The sequence below is a fragment of the Alosa alosa genome, chromosome 6 (assembly GCF_017589495.1).
Source record: "Alosa alosa isolate M-15738 ecotype Scorff River chromosome 6, AALO_Geno_1.1, whole genome shotgun sequence".
Taxonomy (NCBI): domain Eukaryota; kingdom Metazoa; phylum Chordata; class Actinopteri; order Clupeiformes; family Clupeidae; genus Alosa; species Alosa alosa.
The window spans coordinates 7,447,035-7,463,217 of NC_063194.1; the positions used below are offsets into that span (position 1 = coordinate 7,447,035).

The following is a 16,183-nucleotide window of genomic DNA, read 5'->3' on the forward strand; positions in this document are numbered from 1 at the left end:
CTATGTCCCAATTTGATCCTACTCTATGTGTTCAGACATATAAAGGCATGTGGTAAGATAACTGCCTACTTACTACTAATTTGAGTTTAAATTTGAAGATGGATGTTGTTTAGTAGAGAATATTTTGTAACCAGTGAGTTTTTCTTTTTAACATTTATAACCTACCCAATTCTGCACTCAGATTTGTCTTAATAGCCCAACTCTGCGAATATCAGAACAATTCCTCGACCCCACCCACCCACCCACCCAAAAAAATCAGAATACCTCCATCCCAGAAGGTCAAAAACAGCTAAAAAGGACCAGTAGAAGAATGTTGTAAAACTTTGATAATCATATTTATTTTCCAAATATCTAGAAATACTCACTCCTGCATAGCAGGCAAATAATTTCAAAAGGAGTACCCTCCTTGAATAGTGTAAACATTGACAGGTTGTGTAAACATTCCATACACAATTTTCTTGTGCTGGTCCCAAATTTGTGCTACAAAAATAATAACAACTCCTCTTTGGCCAGCAGAGCATGGCTAGTCCCTCCATGTTGCTCAGCAAGCTTAATGCATTCAGTATGATCTTCAGAGTCGATAGGGAAATGAGTGTAAGAAGTCTTTGAGGATGGGATTGACAGGAATACTGTCTATGTCCGGCTGCTCCCCACATGCCTCTACTATTGTCCGGCGGCACAGCTCCTGCAAAGACTGTACCTGTACTTTTCTGCATGGGCGGGTCAGGCTCTTCTTGGGCGAGGTTATGTAGTATTCCAACAGTTTGAACAGCGAATCGAAAGACTCCTTGCTCCCGGACAGGCTGAAGCGTGCGGCCTGGTAGTTGATCCGGATGCTGATGGGCCCCGCAGACGCCCGGTAGCTCAGCGTGAAAAAGACGTCCTTCTGGCGGCTGTCACGGATGAGGAAGGTCCCCAGGGGTTTGCTCTTCAGCTTGTGGTGGGCTTCCTCCACGGTCATCGGTCCCCAGTAGAAGCCACTGTTCTCTAACATAGAGGTGGTCTGTGTAATGGTTTTAAAGTCCTGCTCGCTCTTGAACGGGCGGAAGTGTGTCTGTCCGTCCCGCCTGGTGGTCTGCTGGCAGGACCGGGGCCGGTGAGCCAGGGAGTCAGCCACTGAGGGCTCAATTCTCACTCTGCATTCAGCTGGGCCTGTGTTACCTTCCAGTGGACTGTGTGCTACCATCCTACATGGAAGACCAGCCTGTGTGGTCTCCCATAGTCTTTTGTTAACGTCTTCCAGGTGAGTCTCACTACTCTGCAAAACAAAAGGCTAGACATTAGATTAAAATGCTACAATCCTTGTCAAATAAATTAAATGTCCAGAGGGTCACCGCTATCCACAACTTGTTGCGTGTTGTAGCCTAAGCGACGGAAAGCCACCGCCAACGTAGGCTAATAAACACTAACACAGCCTAACTGATAGCCTATTACAGCGCTGAAATATTAAACGGACTTAATAGATACAATTGAACAGTTCAATTAATTGACAAATACCAAACCTATTACAAACAGAAAATAGCTTTCCACAACCAACTTGGGCATACAATCCCACAAACAGAACTGACCGGCCAAAGGAGAAATCGCTGGCCAGCCTGCTCGTTCTGTGAACGTAACCCCCCACCCCATATCACAATCTCTCTATGACACTTTTCGGACCGCTCCATCAATATAAATAAGACTGAATTTCAATAAAATCATGGCTTGTGAACATAAAAAGTAACGACGTGAATAACATGATCGTATTGATTGACGATGATCGTATTGTTTATAGTGTCAAAACTACGTTAACCTTACCGTAGATGTATCTGTGCGGAGAGAGGCTTCCAAAATCTAAGCTTTCTTCCCACGATGGGAAACAGTGAATTATCATTTGTACAACTCCAAATACGATGTGATACTATTCCCACAGTCATTAGTTAGCCTTATTCCACTGGGCATACATGTTCCACAGTTATATCCAGTTCGTACCAAGCCAAACAGTTTACTGTATAACTCGCAACCTCTCTGTATGCTTTATAGGCTACACAAAGTTTCATTAGCCTAAGCCCCGCCCCGTAGCAATTCCTGGAAGAGCCTCAAGTTCATAGAACAGCATTTCACTATAGGCTCCTGCCATTTCTTGTAGGCTCTACGCTCCTCACAAACGGGTTTCACTTTCATTGAACAGATACATTTCCAATAGGCGACTCATTTAAGGTCGATGCCTTCCGTGGGCTTGTATTCTGATTTCAAGATTTTATATTCAGTTTTTTAAGGCTATGCTTTCATGTCATGGATTCCTTTCTCACAACCATCAAATTACACTTGGTCAAGTTAAAACAAAGTAAAATGGCCATGGACCATTGGCATATCATAAAACATGATGATTTGTACATACTACATACAACATAGCCTACATACGAATATGCAGGGCATAGCCTAAGCCTGCACGTGAATATTTTTAAGTTGTTCTGCCCCCTGTTGAACATAGCTTCCCCCGACCACATTCATGTTCTGCAGTGACTGATGAAATGTATAGGCCTGTTTCACACTTGCCTGTCACCTATTTGGCATTTAATTATTTTCATTTGGCCTATTAAAATGAAATGTCTTTCGATCTGCAATGTCAAAGCAACGTAGATATAATAACCCATTACATAATTTGGAGTGATAGATTAGGCCTACTTGATCATTTGCGTGTGGACATGCAAACATGATGAGAATGTTCATAATGTGCTATGCTGAGATAAATAGGCCTATGCATATTGCCGCTTTGGGGTCTAGCACATACTGTACATGTAGCATGCATGCATGCATGCAGCATTCAAATTTCGTAGCATACTAATCTCTAACAGGAAAATGTTGTAACCTATTTTGCAGTAGAATACAAATGTAACAATAGATAGACAAATTGATATGTAGAGCACTTGATGGTAGGTTGTGGTGCAAGAGCAAGGCTTGCTGTGGATGCTAACCGAGCTAAATGAAACTTTAGACAGACCATTCATCCCGAGTTTCAGTTCTGGAAAAGTGAGAGACAGCTGGTCGGTCCAGGTGCATTAATTCCAGCCATGCAAACTGGTATAATAATAATAATGACCAGCCTATGTATGTTTCCATATTATCTGCGCACTTTTATGAAAAAACAGAGTTGGTCATCGACGTCTGCAAGGATAAGCCCAGGGTCCCATCATTGCAATGATAGGATGAGGTTAGGCCATTTCACCTGGATGATCTGATCATTCAGAAACTGAAAGACCCTCAGCAGGTCAGATAGTAGCCTACGGTTCATATAGAAATGTCTGTACAGAGAAAGCTCTTTCATTTAGGACTTCTCCTAAATAGAGGGAGTGCAGCTTCACAGAAGAGAACCTCTGACGGCAAATTTGAGGAAAAGTTGGTAAACCACCTTTCATACCTAATTTGAGGGTGCTGATTCTGAATATTTTGTTTACCAAGCTCAATTCTGAGTTCTAAGCCGCATAATCAGCATTTTTACATAAAATAGCGATTTTTTTTGCTTATTTTTCCCTAAATTGGGTTGATTTCAAAAGTAATCACTAAAACCAAATAAAAGTGTTCTCTAAATACATGTTTGAGCATTAAAGAACCCATACTATAGTTTATTAATGTATTTAATGGGAACATGATTACAGTTAACATGTAATAAACTCCGAAATTCTAATCAAAACACAACCATATTTTTATTGCATAGTGAGTCACTCATGTGGTGTTTAATGCATTTCATCACAATAACAAGTTGCACAGATAACCTTCAACTCAGAATATATCCTACAGTACATATGAACTTAGATAGCGGGAATAAGCCTAATGCAGAACTGCATCTACCGTTAGCAACAACCGACAAGTAAAAAACATTTTACTTCTAGTAACACTGGATTTAGTATGTGTGCTTGCCTCCATACTAGAGCTTGATAATGTGCTCTTCTAATATGAGTGGCTCTGGCATAGTGTTGTCACGATACCAAAATTATGACTTCGATACAATACCTGCCATAAATATATTGATACTCGATACTGAAACGATATCCAAATCCAAAATATCTGGAAAAGAAAGAATGCAGGCCTCCTCCAAGTGTATTGAGTCATTTGTGTTGAATTTGGTGCACTTTGGGTCAATTCTGGGTTTTAAACTTTCAAAACTTCCTACTTAATTCTTTTTTGTAGTCAGTAAAATAGTGGTTAGTCTGTGATTAAGTCCTTTATTGTTTGTTATGTCATATTGTAAACATATTATGTTTATATTGTGTGGTGTTTTGGCAATAAATTACCATTAAATAGCCAAAGCTAGATCAAGGTCAGTGTTCAAATTACTGCATGCAAATCACTTAAAGGAGAATTCCGGTGTGATATTGACCTAAAGTGTATTGAAACATGATACCGAGTGTGAACGTATGTCTCATAGCCCATCTCGGCTTGTCCCCTGCACTCCAAAATCTGGCGCTAGTTAGCCGATGCTACCAACAGCTTTTTCAATAGTGGTGCTTCGGCATCGGGCTAGCCATGCAAATAAATCACTGTTTTACACCCATTTACGAGGCTCAATGTATCTCCACACTTCATTGGTAGACTTCCGAGGGCCCTGACATTTAAAACGAGACATTGAGAACTTTGAAAAAGCACTGGTAGTTTACTTACAAGGCGATTTATACAGACAGTATCTTCACAAAGTTTAGCGTTTGCAGCCATCTTGAATTTAGTCACGATAAGTCGAAGGACGGTAAGAATGAACAGGTATGATAAGGGATCAGATTCCAAAAATAATTCAGTGGAAATGCATGGATTCCAGTTTCTTCCAGTAGCAGCAACTGGAATCCATGCATTTCCACTGAATTATTTTTGGAATCTGATCCCTTATCATACCTGTTCATTCACAGCACCACTATTGAAAAAGCTGTTGGTAGCATCGGCTAACTAGCGCCAGATTTTGGAGTGCAGGGGACAAGCCGAGATGGGCTATGAGACATTCAATCACACTCGGTATCATGTTTCAATACACTTTAGGTCAATATCACACCGGAATTCACCTTTAATGCTATGCAGAAGAGCCTAATCTTAAGGCCATCTGATGTAGGCTACCCTAGGCCTTCCCGTGTTTCTGGGATTTCTTTGACAGTTACAAAGGGAAATAAGGGAAGATAGTCTTTGCTCCCAGTGTATTAATAAGTATGTTTCAACCACTCAGGTCTTAATCAGATAGGCCTACACCATTATCTGTTGCAATAGCTATTTGTATTTCTACATTAGGTCTATTTATTTGATAGTTAACATCATTTGCTACCACATAACAAATACCAAATAACAATACAAAAGTTTCTTACAAACTTTCCTGCATACTTCTTAAATGTGCGGCAGTCAGATGGGTGTCCTAAAGACATAGCTAGATCTTGAGCATCTATTACCAGTGTTGAATTAGCAGTTTTTGCAGTGATCACTACTGTACATTCCACATTGCTAGACAGCACTTGAGTGAGTATAGACTTATTTCCACTTCACAAATAACCATCGCTATCTGCAATAGCTACAGTACAGAGACATTAATCAGTTCATAGCTGAGGATTTGTCCTAGGTCCACTTCCCTTTCAGCATCATATGCAGTGATGATGCACTGGAGAATGTTTCTTTTTGTTGCACTATAAAGGATATCTTGTCTAAATTTTTTGCAATAATGCAATCTCCATAGCACTCTTCAGTAATCAAACATGCACACTCTTCCATTTTTCTGCATGGCTGGAATTTGAATGATAGGAAAGAGCACCAGTGAGATGTTTTAACTAGGCAAGCACAGTCGCCTTTACAGTAAAAAAAAAAAAAAAAAATACAGTGTAAATCCTCTGTAAAGACTGACTGTCCTTGCCCTAAAGACTGTTCATAATAGTTAGTGACAAAGGACTTTTTACTGAAAAATGAGCAGTCACCTACTATTCTATCAATTTATTATCAAGGAATCTATTTTGTTTCTAAAAGTCATAGGCCTACTGAATTTTAGCTATTATTTCAATTCATATTTTAATTTTAGCTTATTTTCATTTGCTACTTGAGGGTCATTGGGGTAATTCCTGTCCTATCCTACAACATATCTGATACATAAAGAGTAGGCCTATATTAATGCCTTATTTTTTGCAATTCCTATGATATCTGATGGCAAAACCAAAAAGTATGTGAATTATGCTAATTATGCTAATTAGCAAGCTTAAAATTCAAAATTGAGCTTGGTAAACAAAATATTTGAATTCAGCACACTCAAATTGTGTGAAATAGCCCCTTTACCGACTTTTCCTCAAATTTGCCAACAGGACTTTTTCTGAACGTTTGTTAGCTATCTGTTCTCCGTAGGCTGTAGTAGGCCTTACAGTTTTTGGACAGGACGAAGGGTGTGTGTGTGTGTGGTGGTGGTGGTGGTGGCAGTTAACCTGACCCTAGCCAGATGAATTTCGCTCCGCCTAGCTCCACTCATCCATCTGGAACCGATCCATTGGAATGGTGTTTCAGAAGGCTGGGACTAATCAAAAAATGCTTGCATATGATTGAATAAGCCACTTGTCCGTCACCTATTGACGTGCTACTTCAACCACTCACATCGAAGCCAACCCGTGACGCTGATAACAGTCTCACGGTCGCTTCTCCACTACATCACATCTATGAAACTCCCGCCCTGCGTCCTGATTGGCTGAACCATAAAGTCGGTTGCAGAAATCACTCTCAATGGAAGAGGTCCCAGATGGATGTGAGTGAAGCTAGGCGGAGCTAAGCGGAACGAAATTCATCTGGCTAGGGTCAGGTTAGGTGGCAGTAGCCTACTTATAGGAATAGCATAGCCTACTTGTTGCCTATCTCAAAAGCACGACTGTAAAACAGAAATGAGAATTACTCATTTAAGGGAAACGTACACTGGTGGCACTTATCGGGAGAAAACGTTAATGTGAGATATCTTCTATAATCGTTGGATTTAGGTTTTTTTTTTTTTTGACAGGCTTAAGTGTTCATGACAAGATATGGCCAGGCGAAATTTGGTCATGATTCATCGTTGTTTTCCTACCTTAAGCCACGTTAAGCTTTTTCACGTTAAGCGTTTTAGAATGTCCCGCACTTGTATCCTAGATGTCAAAATAAGCTATTAGCCTACACAAGCTAGACTGACATGTGATTTTGAATATGCATGAGGTACTGAAAGTAAAAAACTAACTGTTGTTATGGTGACATATGACAGACGAAAATCAAGCTTTGTCGACTACAGCGCATAGCCTGATGCAAGATTAGCCTCTATGCATGGCTGGACCATACCTGTCAACACTCCCGTTTTTCCCGGGTTTCTCCCGTATTTCAAGGTCATCTCCCAGCACTCTCCCGTTTTGTTATTTCTCCCGTAAAACTCCCGTAATTTGCATGGCCATCAACTTAATTTTAAAATCAATGATCCATTCAGGTTGCCAGATTGTGTATGAAATACACCCTACACATTCACGATCACTTAGTTTCAATGTCAACCGTTTTGTCATAGGCTACAACCTGGCAACCCAAAACCCAAATAAGGAAGCGGGTGCCGACTGCGCAGCCTGAGTCTCGTCGTAAGCAAGCGGGCTAGTTGAATGGCCTACTCCAGAACTAGCTGTTGTGAAATTGTTGGGAATTTAATTGATTAACACATCACATAAACTGTTATTTAGTGTTGTTGATACACTGAACTTGTGCCCTCTGAACCAAATCTCCAGTTTTGGAAGTAGGCTGCAGTGCAGGCAGGCAGCTGGTGGATACTGGCATGCGTAAGGTAATGGTAAGGTAAAAGCAACGACCGAAATGCAGTGTTGAAACACGTGTATGAAACGTATTATATGCAAACACAGATCCAGTATAAACACTGACCCCCAAAAAAAAAAAAAAAAAAAAAAATCTCCCGTTTTTGGAAAGCTAAATGTTGACCGGTATGGGCTGGACTATGTTAAAGACGCCTAAGCTTTAATAAAATCACAAACACAATCTGTGTTCAAGGTGTTCACGCATCTGATGTGGACACATTCTTTGGCAATAGCCTCAGCGTGACTCACCTTGGATGAGAAGATTTGACTTAGCTGAAGAAGACACAGAAAGGGGACGGGGATAAAGGAACCACTTCAAACCGAAAAGTGAAAACATAATTGCACCTCGGTATCGTTAAGAATACGACTTCTTTTCTACTCCAGATGGGCAGATAGGCATAGCCTACACGCAATTACACGGCGACGTTCTTCAGAACAGAATGATTTCAAGGAAAGCGAAAGTGAAAGCAAAGCCAAGCTCTGTTTACGCAATCGCAGTGGCAAGTCTGTAGTGTGTGAGTTTATGTTTAGCCTATATATCTATATATATCTTCATATATATATATCCCTTACAAAAAAATAACTGCATTAGCCTACTTCAGGTGTCAAAATTGCAGTTTTTGGAGGAAATAGTTCTTATTAGATTAGATTCAACTTTATTTTCATTGGGCAGAGTTCAAGAGACAACAAAATGCAGTTATGCAGAAATGCAGTATTTTGAACACAAAAAACTGCATAGTACCATACTTTACTGCAGAAATGCCGTATTTTGGACATGCAAATATACTGTACTGCACTGTAGGCTACTGTAGTAGGCTATAACCGCATTGTAGCCTACTAAAAAAAAAATGCAGTTATTTTGATCATTTAGAAACTGAAAGACCCTCAGCAGGCCAGATAGTATTCTATTCTCATAACCTAGAAACACCTGTTTGAATACAGAGAAAGCTCTTTCACTTTGGACTTTGAAAGTATGTATTTACAGTTTTTGGACAGGACAATGGGAGGGGCTGGAGAGATAATATGGAAACATACTTTCTGCTTAGCCTGCTAAGTACATAGTCATTATTATACCAGTTTCCATGCCTTTGCATTGCATGGCATAAGGGGTGTAGTGGTAAAATAAGTAGGTAATTATTTTAATTATGTAATTATGTGATCACGGTAAGGTATGACTGCGCCATGCGGTATCAGATTTTTTTAAAAACCATTCAGAACATGTTTGATGATGGTGAAGGTTATTGTCCAATGTTTATTAAGTTTATAACCATACCAGTGGTATTAAATGGTTCCTAGACTGTTGATGAGTGTACATATTGTAAATGTGGATAATACAGTGTGATGTTTTAACGTTAAAAGTTGCAATTGGTTAATTAACTCTTTTGAGAGGTGGATAAACTCTACTGTAATAAGAGGTGAATAACTATCTCTGAAATTTCAGAGGTGGATAAATTGTGTTTACTTGCGTTTAGCCTCCACTACATCCCTGCATGGCATGTATGTGTGTGTGTGTGTGTGTGTGTGTGTGACCCATACACACAACCCTAAACAGACATGTGATGTTTGAATAAAATCACTTGGATTCCAGCTTTATCATTCTTTCAAGCTTCAGTTCAGTTTGTCGGCTGCTGGATTACTTTCATTTTGCACTGTGTTCCCTGAAGTCACATGACTGCCACATCCTATCTTTAAACCATGTGGTTCCATTATAGTTTTACTATCAGGCTTTATGAAGTTTCCTCTACCACTTGCTACTGCTTGGAAAAGCCACCTCTATAGATAACTAGTGCTCTGATAATCTAATAAATCAGGCCTTTAATCGACATCAAGCCTCACCTATCATTTCCTCTTACTGCAACTGCATGTACTCTCATGTTTTGATAATAAGTTGCAGTTGGAAGTTGTTTTCCTTGATGACACGAATGCAGGTTTGCAAATTCACTTATCAAAGTCTTATGAAAGTTAAAGGCTCTTTAGTGGTCGATTGCATTTATTACAACTTATCACAACTGTATTGATTTGGGTATATATGTTTGAATATAATTTTTGCAGCATTTGTTTTTTCAATTGATGTCAATTAAGAAAGTCCAAACACATTTATGGGTTCTGTTAGGCTATCAACTGTAGTGCAGAGATCTGAATAGTTGCAGTGCAGAATGTAGGGGGATTAGCTAACAAGCATGTTTAGTCTTGCCTGCAATGCACATTTATTATGAGGAATCATAATAAATGTTTAGGTTTTGTGCGAGAGAAAGAGAACACTGACATGTTTGTAAAAATTATTAGCTATGCTTGTCAACTCATTTGCATAACATAGATTGTATTTCTTTTCAATAACCTGTATCTTCCTCTGGCAGAGATTCAGTTTGACTTCTTCCTTCTTTTTTCTCTTCTTCCCTCAAACAGTGCCCCTGGTTGAAATGACTGCTCTTGTTCCTATGAAGGATATAGAAGAGGAATCTTAACTGTCACATGCTAGTTTCATGTAGTAACCTTTAGTTGGCCTACATAATCAACAACACAGAGGTTTAACAGAAACCTAAATCAAGTCTCCTGCAGCAAACACAGAAGATGTGTGGGGGGTGTATAACTTCTCATTTAGACAGGATTGACATGATTGAATGAAATTGCAACATGGATAGTTCATATAGTGCTTTTCATATTTTCCATTTTATGCAGAGAATAACAAAGCAGCCAGTGCAACAGAGCACCCTCCAGAAATAGTCTATTTGCCAGAGTAGGCCACACCAAAGGTTCATGTTAGAAATGTACAGTAGGTACCCAGCATTTAGAGAGACAGATGCTAACTTATAAGTATTAAGTATATATACTCTTTTGATCCTGTGAGGGAAATTTGGTCTCTGCATTTATCCCAATCCGTGAATTAGTGAAACACACAGTTGGGCAATTTGCATAATTAGCATAGTTAGCATGAATATTTTAGCAACTGTTAGCTGCTAGCAATTTGCTGGTGGGTTGGATCCATAGAGAGTAAAAGGTTGGATCCATAGACAGTAAAAGTTTGGATCCAACGCTGATCTTTGATACCCCTTGTTTACAGCGACTGCAATATGCTACCTCTAAACCATGTTTGGAGTATAAAATGTTTGAATATTGTGGTATTGTGGCTTTAGTAAAATAAAATAAAAACACAGTCATTATTTCACAGTAATTAATACATAGACACAGCCAGGTACTTGACATTCTTTTAGTTATGCAACATGCACCTATCTGATACTGTAAAAAGTGGTGTTTTGTATTAAATTTAACGTGGATAAAGAACAACACAAAGGAGCAGAAAGAATGAAAAATGCCTTGACAACAAGGATAGTACCAGATTTATAAGTTTCACTATGTGATTTCCCAGATCCCATTACAAATGTGTAGAAATGCCTTTGAGTGTTTTGAGGTCACTGTGCTATGACTAGGGTTGCAAAATTCTGGGAATTTTCAAAGTTGGGAACTTTCCATGGGAATTAACAGGAATAAACAGGAATAAACTGGGAGAATAATGGGAATAAACTGGAAATTTTTAATATTGCAAGTTAGTCTATAACAGGGAATTTGATTGTAGTTAAAAAATCTTGCAGCATAATATTAGTTAAAACAACCTGATTCAATGCAAATTTAGTTAATTTTCTACCCTGCACATATGTCAATCAAATGCACACAGCAATCAGCATAGGCTACTAGAGATATACTGTAGGAATCCTTTGGTGTGTTCATGTGCATGGGAAGAACTTTTTTCCCAGGGAAAACGTCATTGTGAACGTCATCTCATATAGGAATAACTGGTGGGAAACGGTGAAGTTTGCTAACGGGCTTGTTGTCACCTTTGTCCTCATTCAAAGTCAATGGGAGTATGTAATTTTGCATTAACGGGATGATTAATAACCATATAGTCATATCACTGGTCTGATTTAGCTTGACACTTTATAAATAATCATAATCTATGAGGTTTGGGGTGATATGTTATGTCATTGTTTTTTTTTTAGAATTATTTATTTGTTTTACCATTTTCTGGGATTCTAACTGGACAAAGCGATAGTCAGTCAATGTTCCAACCAATCGGATTTTTAAAATCAACTTCAGTCAGTGTTCACTTCTGCCATCTTGGATAGTTAGCTGCTAGTAAAAAACAAACTGGAAACAATAGACAGCGCTGATGTTTAGCTCAGTAAGCTAGTAAATTATAGGCAGATGGGATTCCTAATAATTACAGTGCATGAACATGCATTGTTCTGTTATCCAAAGTCTTCCTCTTCTTCTTCTAACCAAATTTCTGCGTCTAATTCAGCTTCAAACGTTTACCATAGAAACTTTGTTCAAACTTTGTAACGTAGGTCTTGAAAAGGACACTTAAGCAATGTATTTTTTAATTTTTGTACACTTTATACTTTATACTAAAATATACTGTATACAAAAAACAAGCTTATTTTCCCCACATAGACTTTGCATTAGCATTTTGACATCATAAAGGGCGAATTAAACTGATTTGCACCTGTATCAACTACCAGCTGTTCAACTAGGCCCCAACAAAGAGCCAATTAAACTGAATTGCGACTGTATCAATTGCATTCTGCTAAACTAGGCCAACTCTTTCTGTGTCTCTCTCCATTCTACAAGGATATAAGGCCATTCAAACCATTCACCCATCCACCCATTAAACGATCTGTCAACATCCATTAAACAATCTGTCTATCAACATCCACTTAACTTTCTGTCTATCAAAAATCCATTAAACTATCTACATTCAACTTTTAAACAATCTAATTGTGAGAACAAATCTATTCGCCAGGGTTTAAAAAAAAAACAACACTGGATTTTGACATTTCAATAGGCTATGGCTTGAAAGTGCTCAGAGATAAAGTCCTACTGTGAATGTGAAAATCATTGCATATGATCAAAAGTTTATGAAGGGAGTACATTTACTCATTCAGTTGGCATATTATGACGTCACTGGATGGTAATCACCTCAAATTTTGCACCTTTCAGTAAATACTGGATATTTCAGATTATCTCTCTTTTTTGTCATTTCATCCACATAACTGCTGTTTGTCATGATTTTTGCAACTTTGGCGCTTATCAAGAATCATTAAACTAGGTGTATCAACATCCATTAAACTATCTGCCTATCAACATGCATTAAACTATCTGTCTATCAACAACTTTGAAACTATGTGTATATCAACATTCATGAAACGATGTCCATCAACATCCATCAAAAACGATCTACCTGTCAACATCCATTAAACTATCTGTCTATCAACATTCATTAAACATTCTGTCCATTATCACCCATTAAACTATCTGCCAATCAACATTCATTAAACTAGGTGTATCAACATGCATTAAACTATCTGCCAATCAACATTCATTAAACTAGGTGTATCAACATGCATTAAACTATCTGCTTATCAATTACTTTTAGACTATCTGTCTATCAACATTCATTAAACATTCTGTCCATCACCCATTACACTATCTGTCGATCAACATTCATTAAACTATGTCCATCAACATCCATCAAAAATGATCTACCTGTCAACATCCATTAAACTATCTGTCTATCAACATTCGTTAAACATTCTGTCCATTATCACCCATTAAACTATCTGCCAATCAACATTCATTAAACTAGGTGTATCAACATGCATTAAACTATCTGCTTATCAATTACTTTTAGACTATCTGTCTATCAACATTCATTAAACTATGTCCATCAACATCCATTACACTATCTGCCTATCAACATTCATTAAACTATCTGTCTATCATCATCTATTGAATTATCTGCCTATCAACATTCATTAAACTATCTGTCCATCATCATCCATTGAATTATCTGCTTATCAACATTCATTAAATATTCTGCCCATCAACATCCATTAAACTTTCTGCCAATCAACATTCATTAAACTATCAACATTCACTAAACTAGGTGTATCAACACCCATTAAACAACATTCATTAAACTATCTGCCTATCAACATGCATTAAACTATCTGTCCATCAACAACTTTTAAACTATCTGTCTATGAACATTTGTTAAACTATGTCTATCAATATCCATTAAACTATCTGCCTAGCAACATCCATTTTAACCCGTTTACATGGTTATTTTGAAAAACAGAGACATTTCCCTTCGTTTGGACCCTTCATTTACACGCAAACGGAGAAATCTCCTCTGAAAATTACTCTTTCTAAAAACTCCGGCCAGAGTGGAGATTTTGGAAAACATTGTTTGCACGTTTGCATGTACTATTAAAAAAGGAGTTTAGGCAGCCGACGTCACAGTATGCACCAGAACTTGCACCTGTGCCAAAAGTGTGACCTATGTTTACATTTTAATTTGGCTATGGCAGGACTCTACAGTGCGCCCATTTCACTCGCACATGCAAGTAAAAATGATGGCGTGCGAGTGCAAAAAAATATTTAGGCGCACTGGTGCAAATGACTTCTAACCATGTCAATGTTTGTCTACAAAATACACCGCAACATTAAAAAACATTACTGGTGCAAACCATAGAATCACGTCGCGAATGCAGCATAAAAACTACACCTCCCATCAACGTTAGCAGTTTTGCGTTTGACTCGCTAGTAGTCGCTTCTATCAAATCCAAGAGCACGCAGAAAAAGTGGAAAGTTAGACTAGCCAGCCAAGATGCAAAGATTGAAGAAATTAGTTCTTCTATCCACCGAATTCATCGGATATCGGAGGAACAGGATGAGATTCTGAGAATGCAGTGAGAGAAGAAAAGGTAACCTAACATGCCTTTTAGCCCAGTTGACGTATTGGCTGCAATATGCAAAATATAGCTGTAGCAAACAGGCACAAAAGTAGCTTCCCGTAATACTCCCATTTTATTCAAAGGTAGAACGCTACTGACAACTCCAGGCTTCCACGCATGCTTGTTTGTTTACACCGAATACAAGCTGAAGTGCAAAACGAATGTAGGCCTAACGTTTGCCTACTGCCCCCATCAATGCAGATATTTCAAATAAAAAGTAAAAGTATAAAATATATATATATCCTTGATTAGTCTATGTTGGGTTTTGTGAAAGAGAAAATGGACTTTTGTAGTAGTAGTATTAGGCAGAATGCAGTCAGATAGGTCACCATTGGCATATTTGGATTAGCTACAGATGGATTCACAAATAAATAAATTAGCCTACATTTGGCAGGATACTTGATATACAGGCTAAATGCAAATATGGCAATGTATTACTATTACTATACTATTTTACATTAACAAAATGTAGGAAAATAGAACAGACTGAAAATAAAGTAGGCACTGATCTTTAAAATCCTATTTCCTGTAGCCTAAATGTTGTCAGTCATTCTTAATATTCGCAATTGGTGCACTGGCATGTTTAAGTGTTAGCTGCAGTGTAATGTTAGATTATGTTTAAGTTAAGTACAGAACTGATTGTGCGCCCAAATTTTTGTCTGTGCTCCTAAATTTTTTAACTTGGGCGCACAAGTGTAGAGCCCTGTATGGTGATCATGGATGCATTCAGAGTAGCAGTCACATTTATGTTGGTGCAAACCCTTGTCATCTATTTGCAGTTGCAAACACAGTTCAAAAGAGAAAGAGGAACTGATTTGTTGCTGTTGTTGCTATTTTCAGGATTTTGATTGGCTAACGTGGGCTTGAGCTTCTCGTTACACTGCTACCTACAGGTTTGGCATGCTCTTGACAATATATATATATATATATATATATATATATATATATATATATATACACGGGTTAGTGTAAATGAAAACTTATCTGAAAACTATCTGTCTATCAACATTCATTAAACTATCTGTCTATCAACATCCATTGAATTATCTGCCTATCAACATGCATTAGGCCTAAACTATCTGCCAAGCAACATGCATTTAACTATTTGCATATCAACATGCATTAAACTATCAGTCTATCAACAACTTTTAAACTATCCACATTCAACTTTTAAACTATCTACTTTTAAACTATCTATATTCATTAAACTTGTATCAACATCCATTAATATCTGTATGTCATCATTCATTTAACTGTATGTCTATCAATATTCATAAAATGATCTGTCTATCAACAACTTTTAAACTATCTTCATTCAACTTTTAAACTGTCTGCGTTTACACTATCAACTTTTATTAAACTATTTTATTATTTTCATGCACTGGTAATTCCTTGGAATTTCATTTCTAGTTGACATATGTAAGTCGCTTTGGATAGAAGCGTCTGCTAAATGAGTAAATGTAAGTGCAGGATGTTTGATGAAAGTTTTCCAGTTGAGTTGTGTAATAATGCACATAAGGATTACTGCAGTGCACACAATATGTAATGGTCTTCAAAAGGGTGATAGTGAAACCTAGATTGTCCAGCAGCATG

At 37.9% G+C, this 16,183-nt stretch overlaps 1 protein-coding gene across 3 annotated transcripts; it reads right to left on the reverse strand.

The window, feature by feature from the left end:
• Nucleotides 1-319: 319 nt before the first annotated feature.
• socs1a (suppressor of cytokine signaling 1a) lies at nucleotides 320-8,229 on the reverse strand. 3 transcript variants are annotated; one of them, XM_048244814.1, is made up of 2 exons: nucleotides 8,049-8,229; nucleotides 320-1,258 (listed from the first exon to the last, which is right to left on the reverse strand). In XM_048244814.1, the coding sequence occupies exon 2, from the start codon at nucleotides 1,184-1,186 to the stop codon at nucleotides 572-574; it is 615 nt and encodes a 204-aa protein (XP_048100771.1). In that variant the 5' UTR covers nucleotides 1,187-1,258; nucleotides 8,049-8,229; the 3' UTR covers nucleotides 320-571. The 3 variants fall into 3 exon arrangements, with proteins under 3 accessions (XP_048100771.1, XP_048100769.1, XP_048100770.1); XM_048244812.1 differs by lacking the exon at nucleotides 8,049-8,229 and adding an exon at nucleotides 1,798-2,213 and having other exon boundaries at nucleotides 320-1,253; XM_048244813.1 differs by lacking the exon at nucleotides 8,049-8,229 and adding an exon at nucleotides 1,798-2,211.
• Between the last annotated feature and the right edge of the window lie 7,954 nt (nucleotides 8,230-16,183).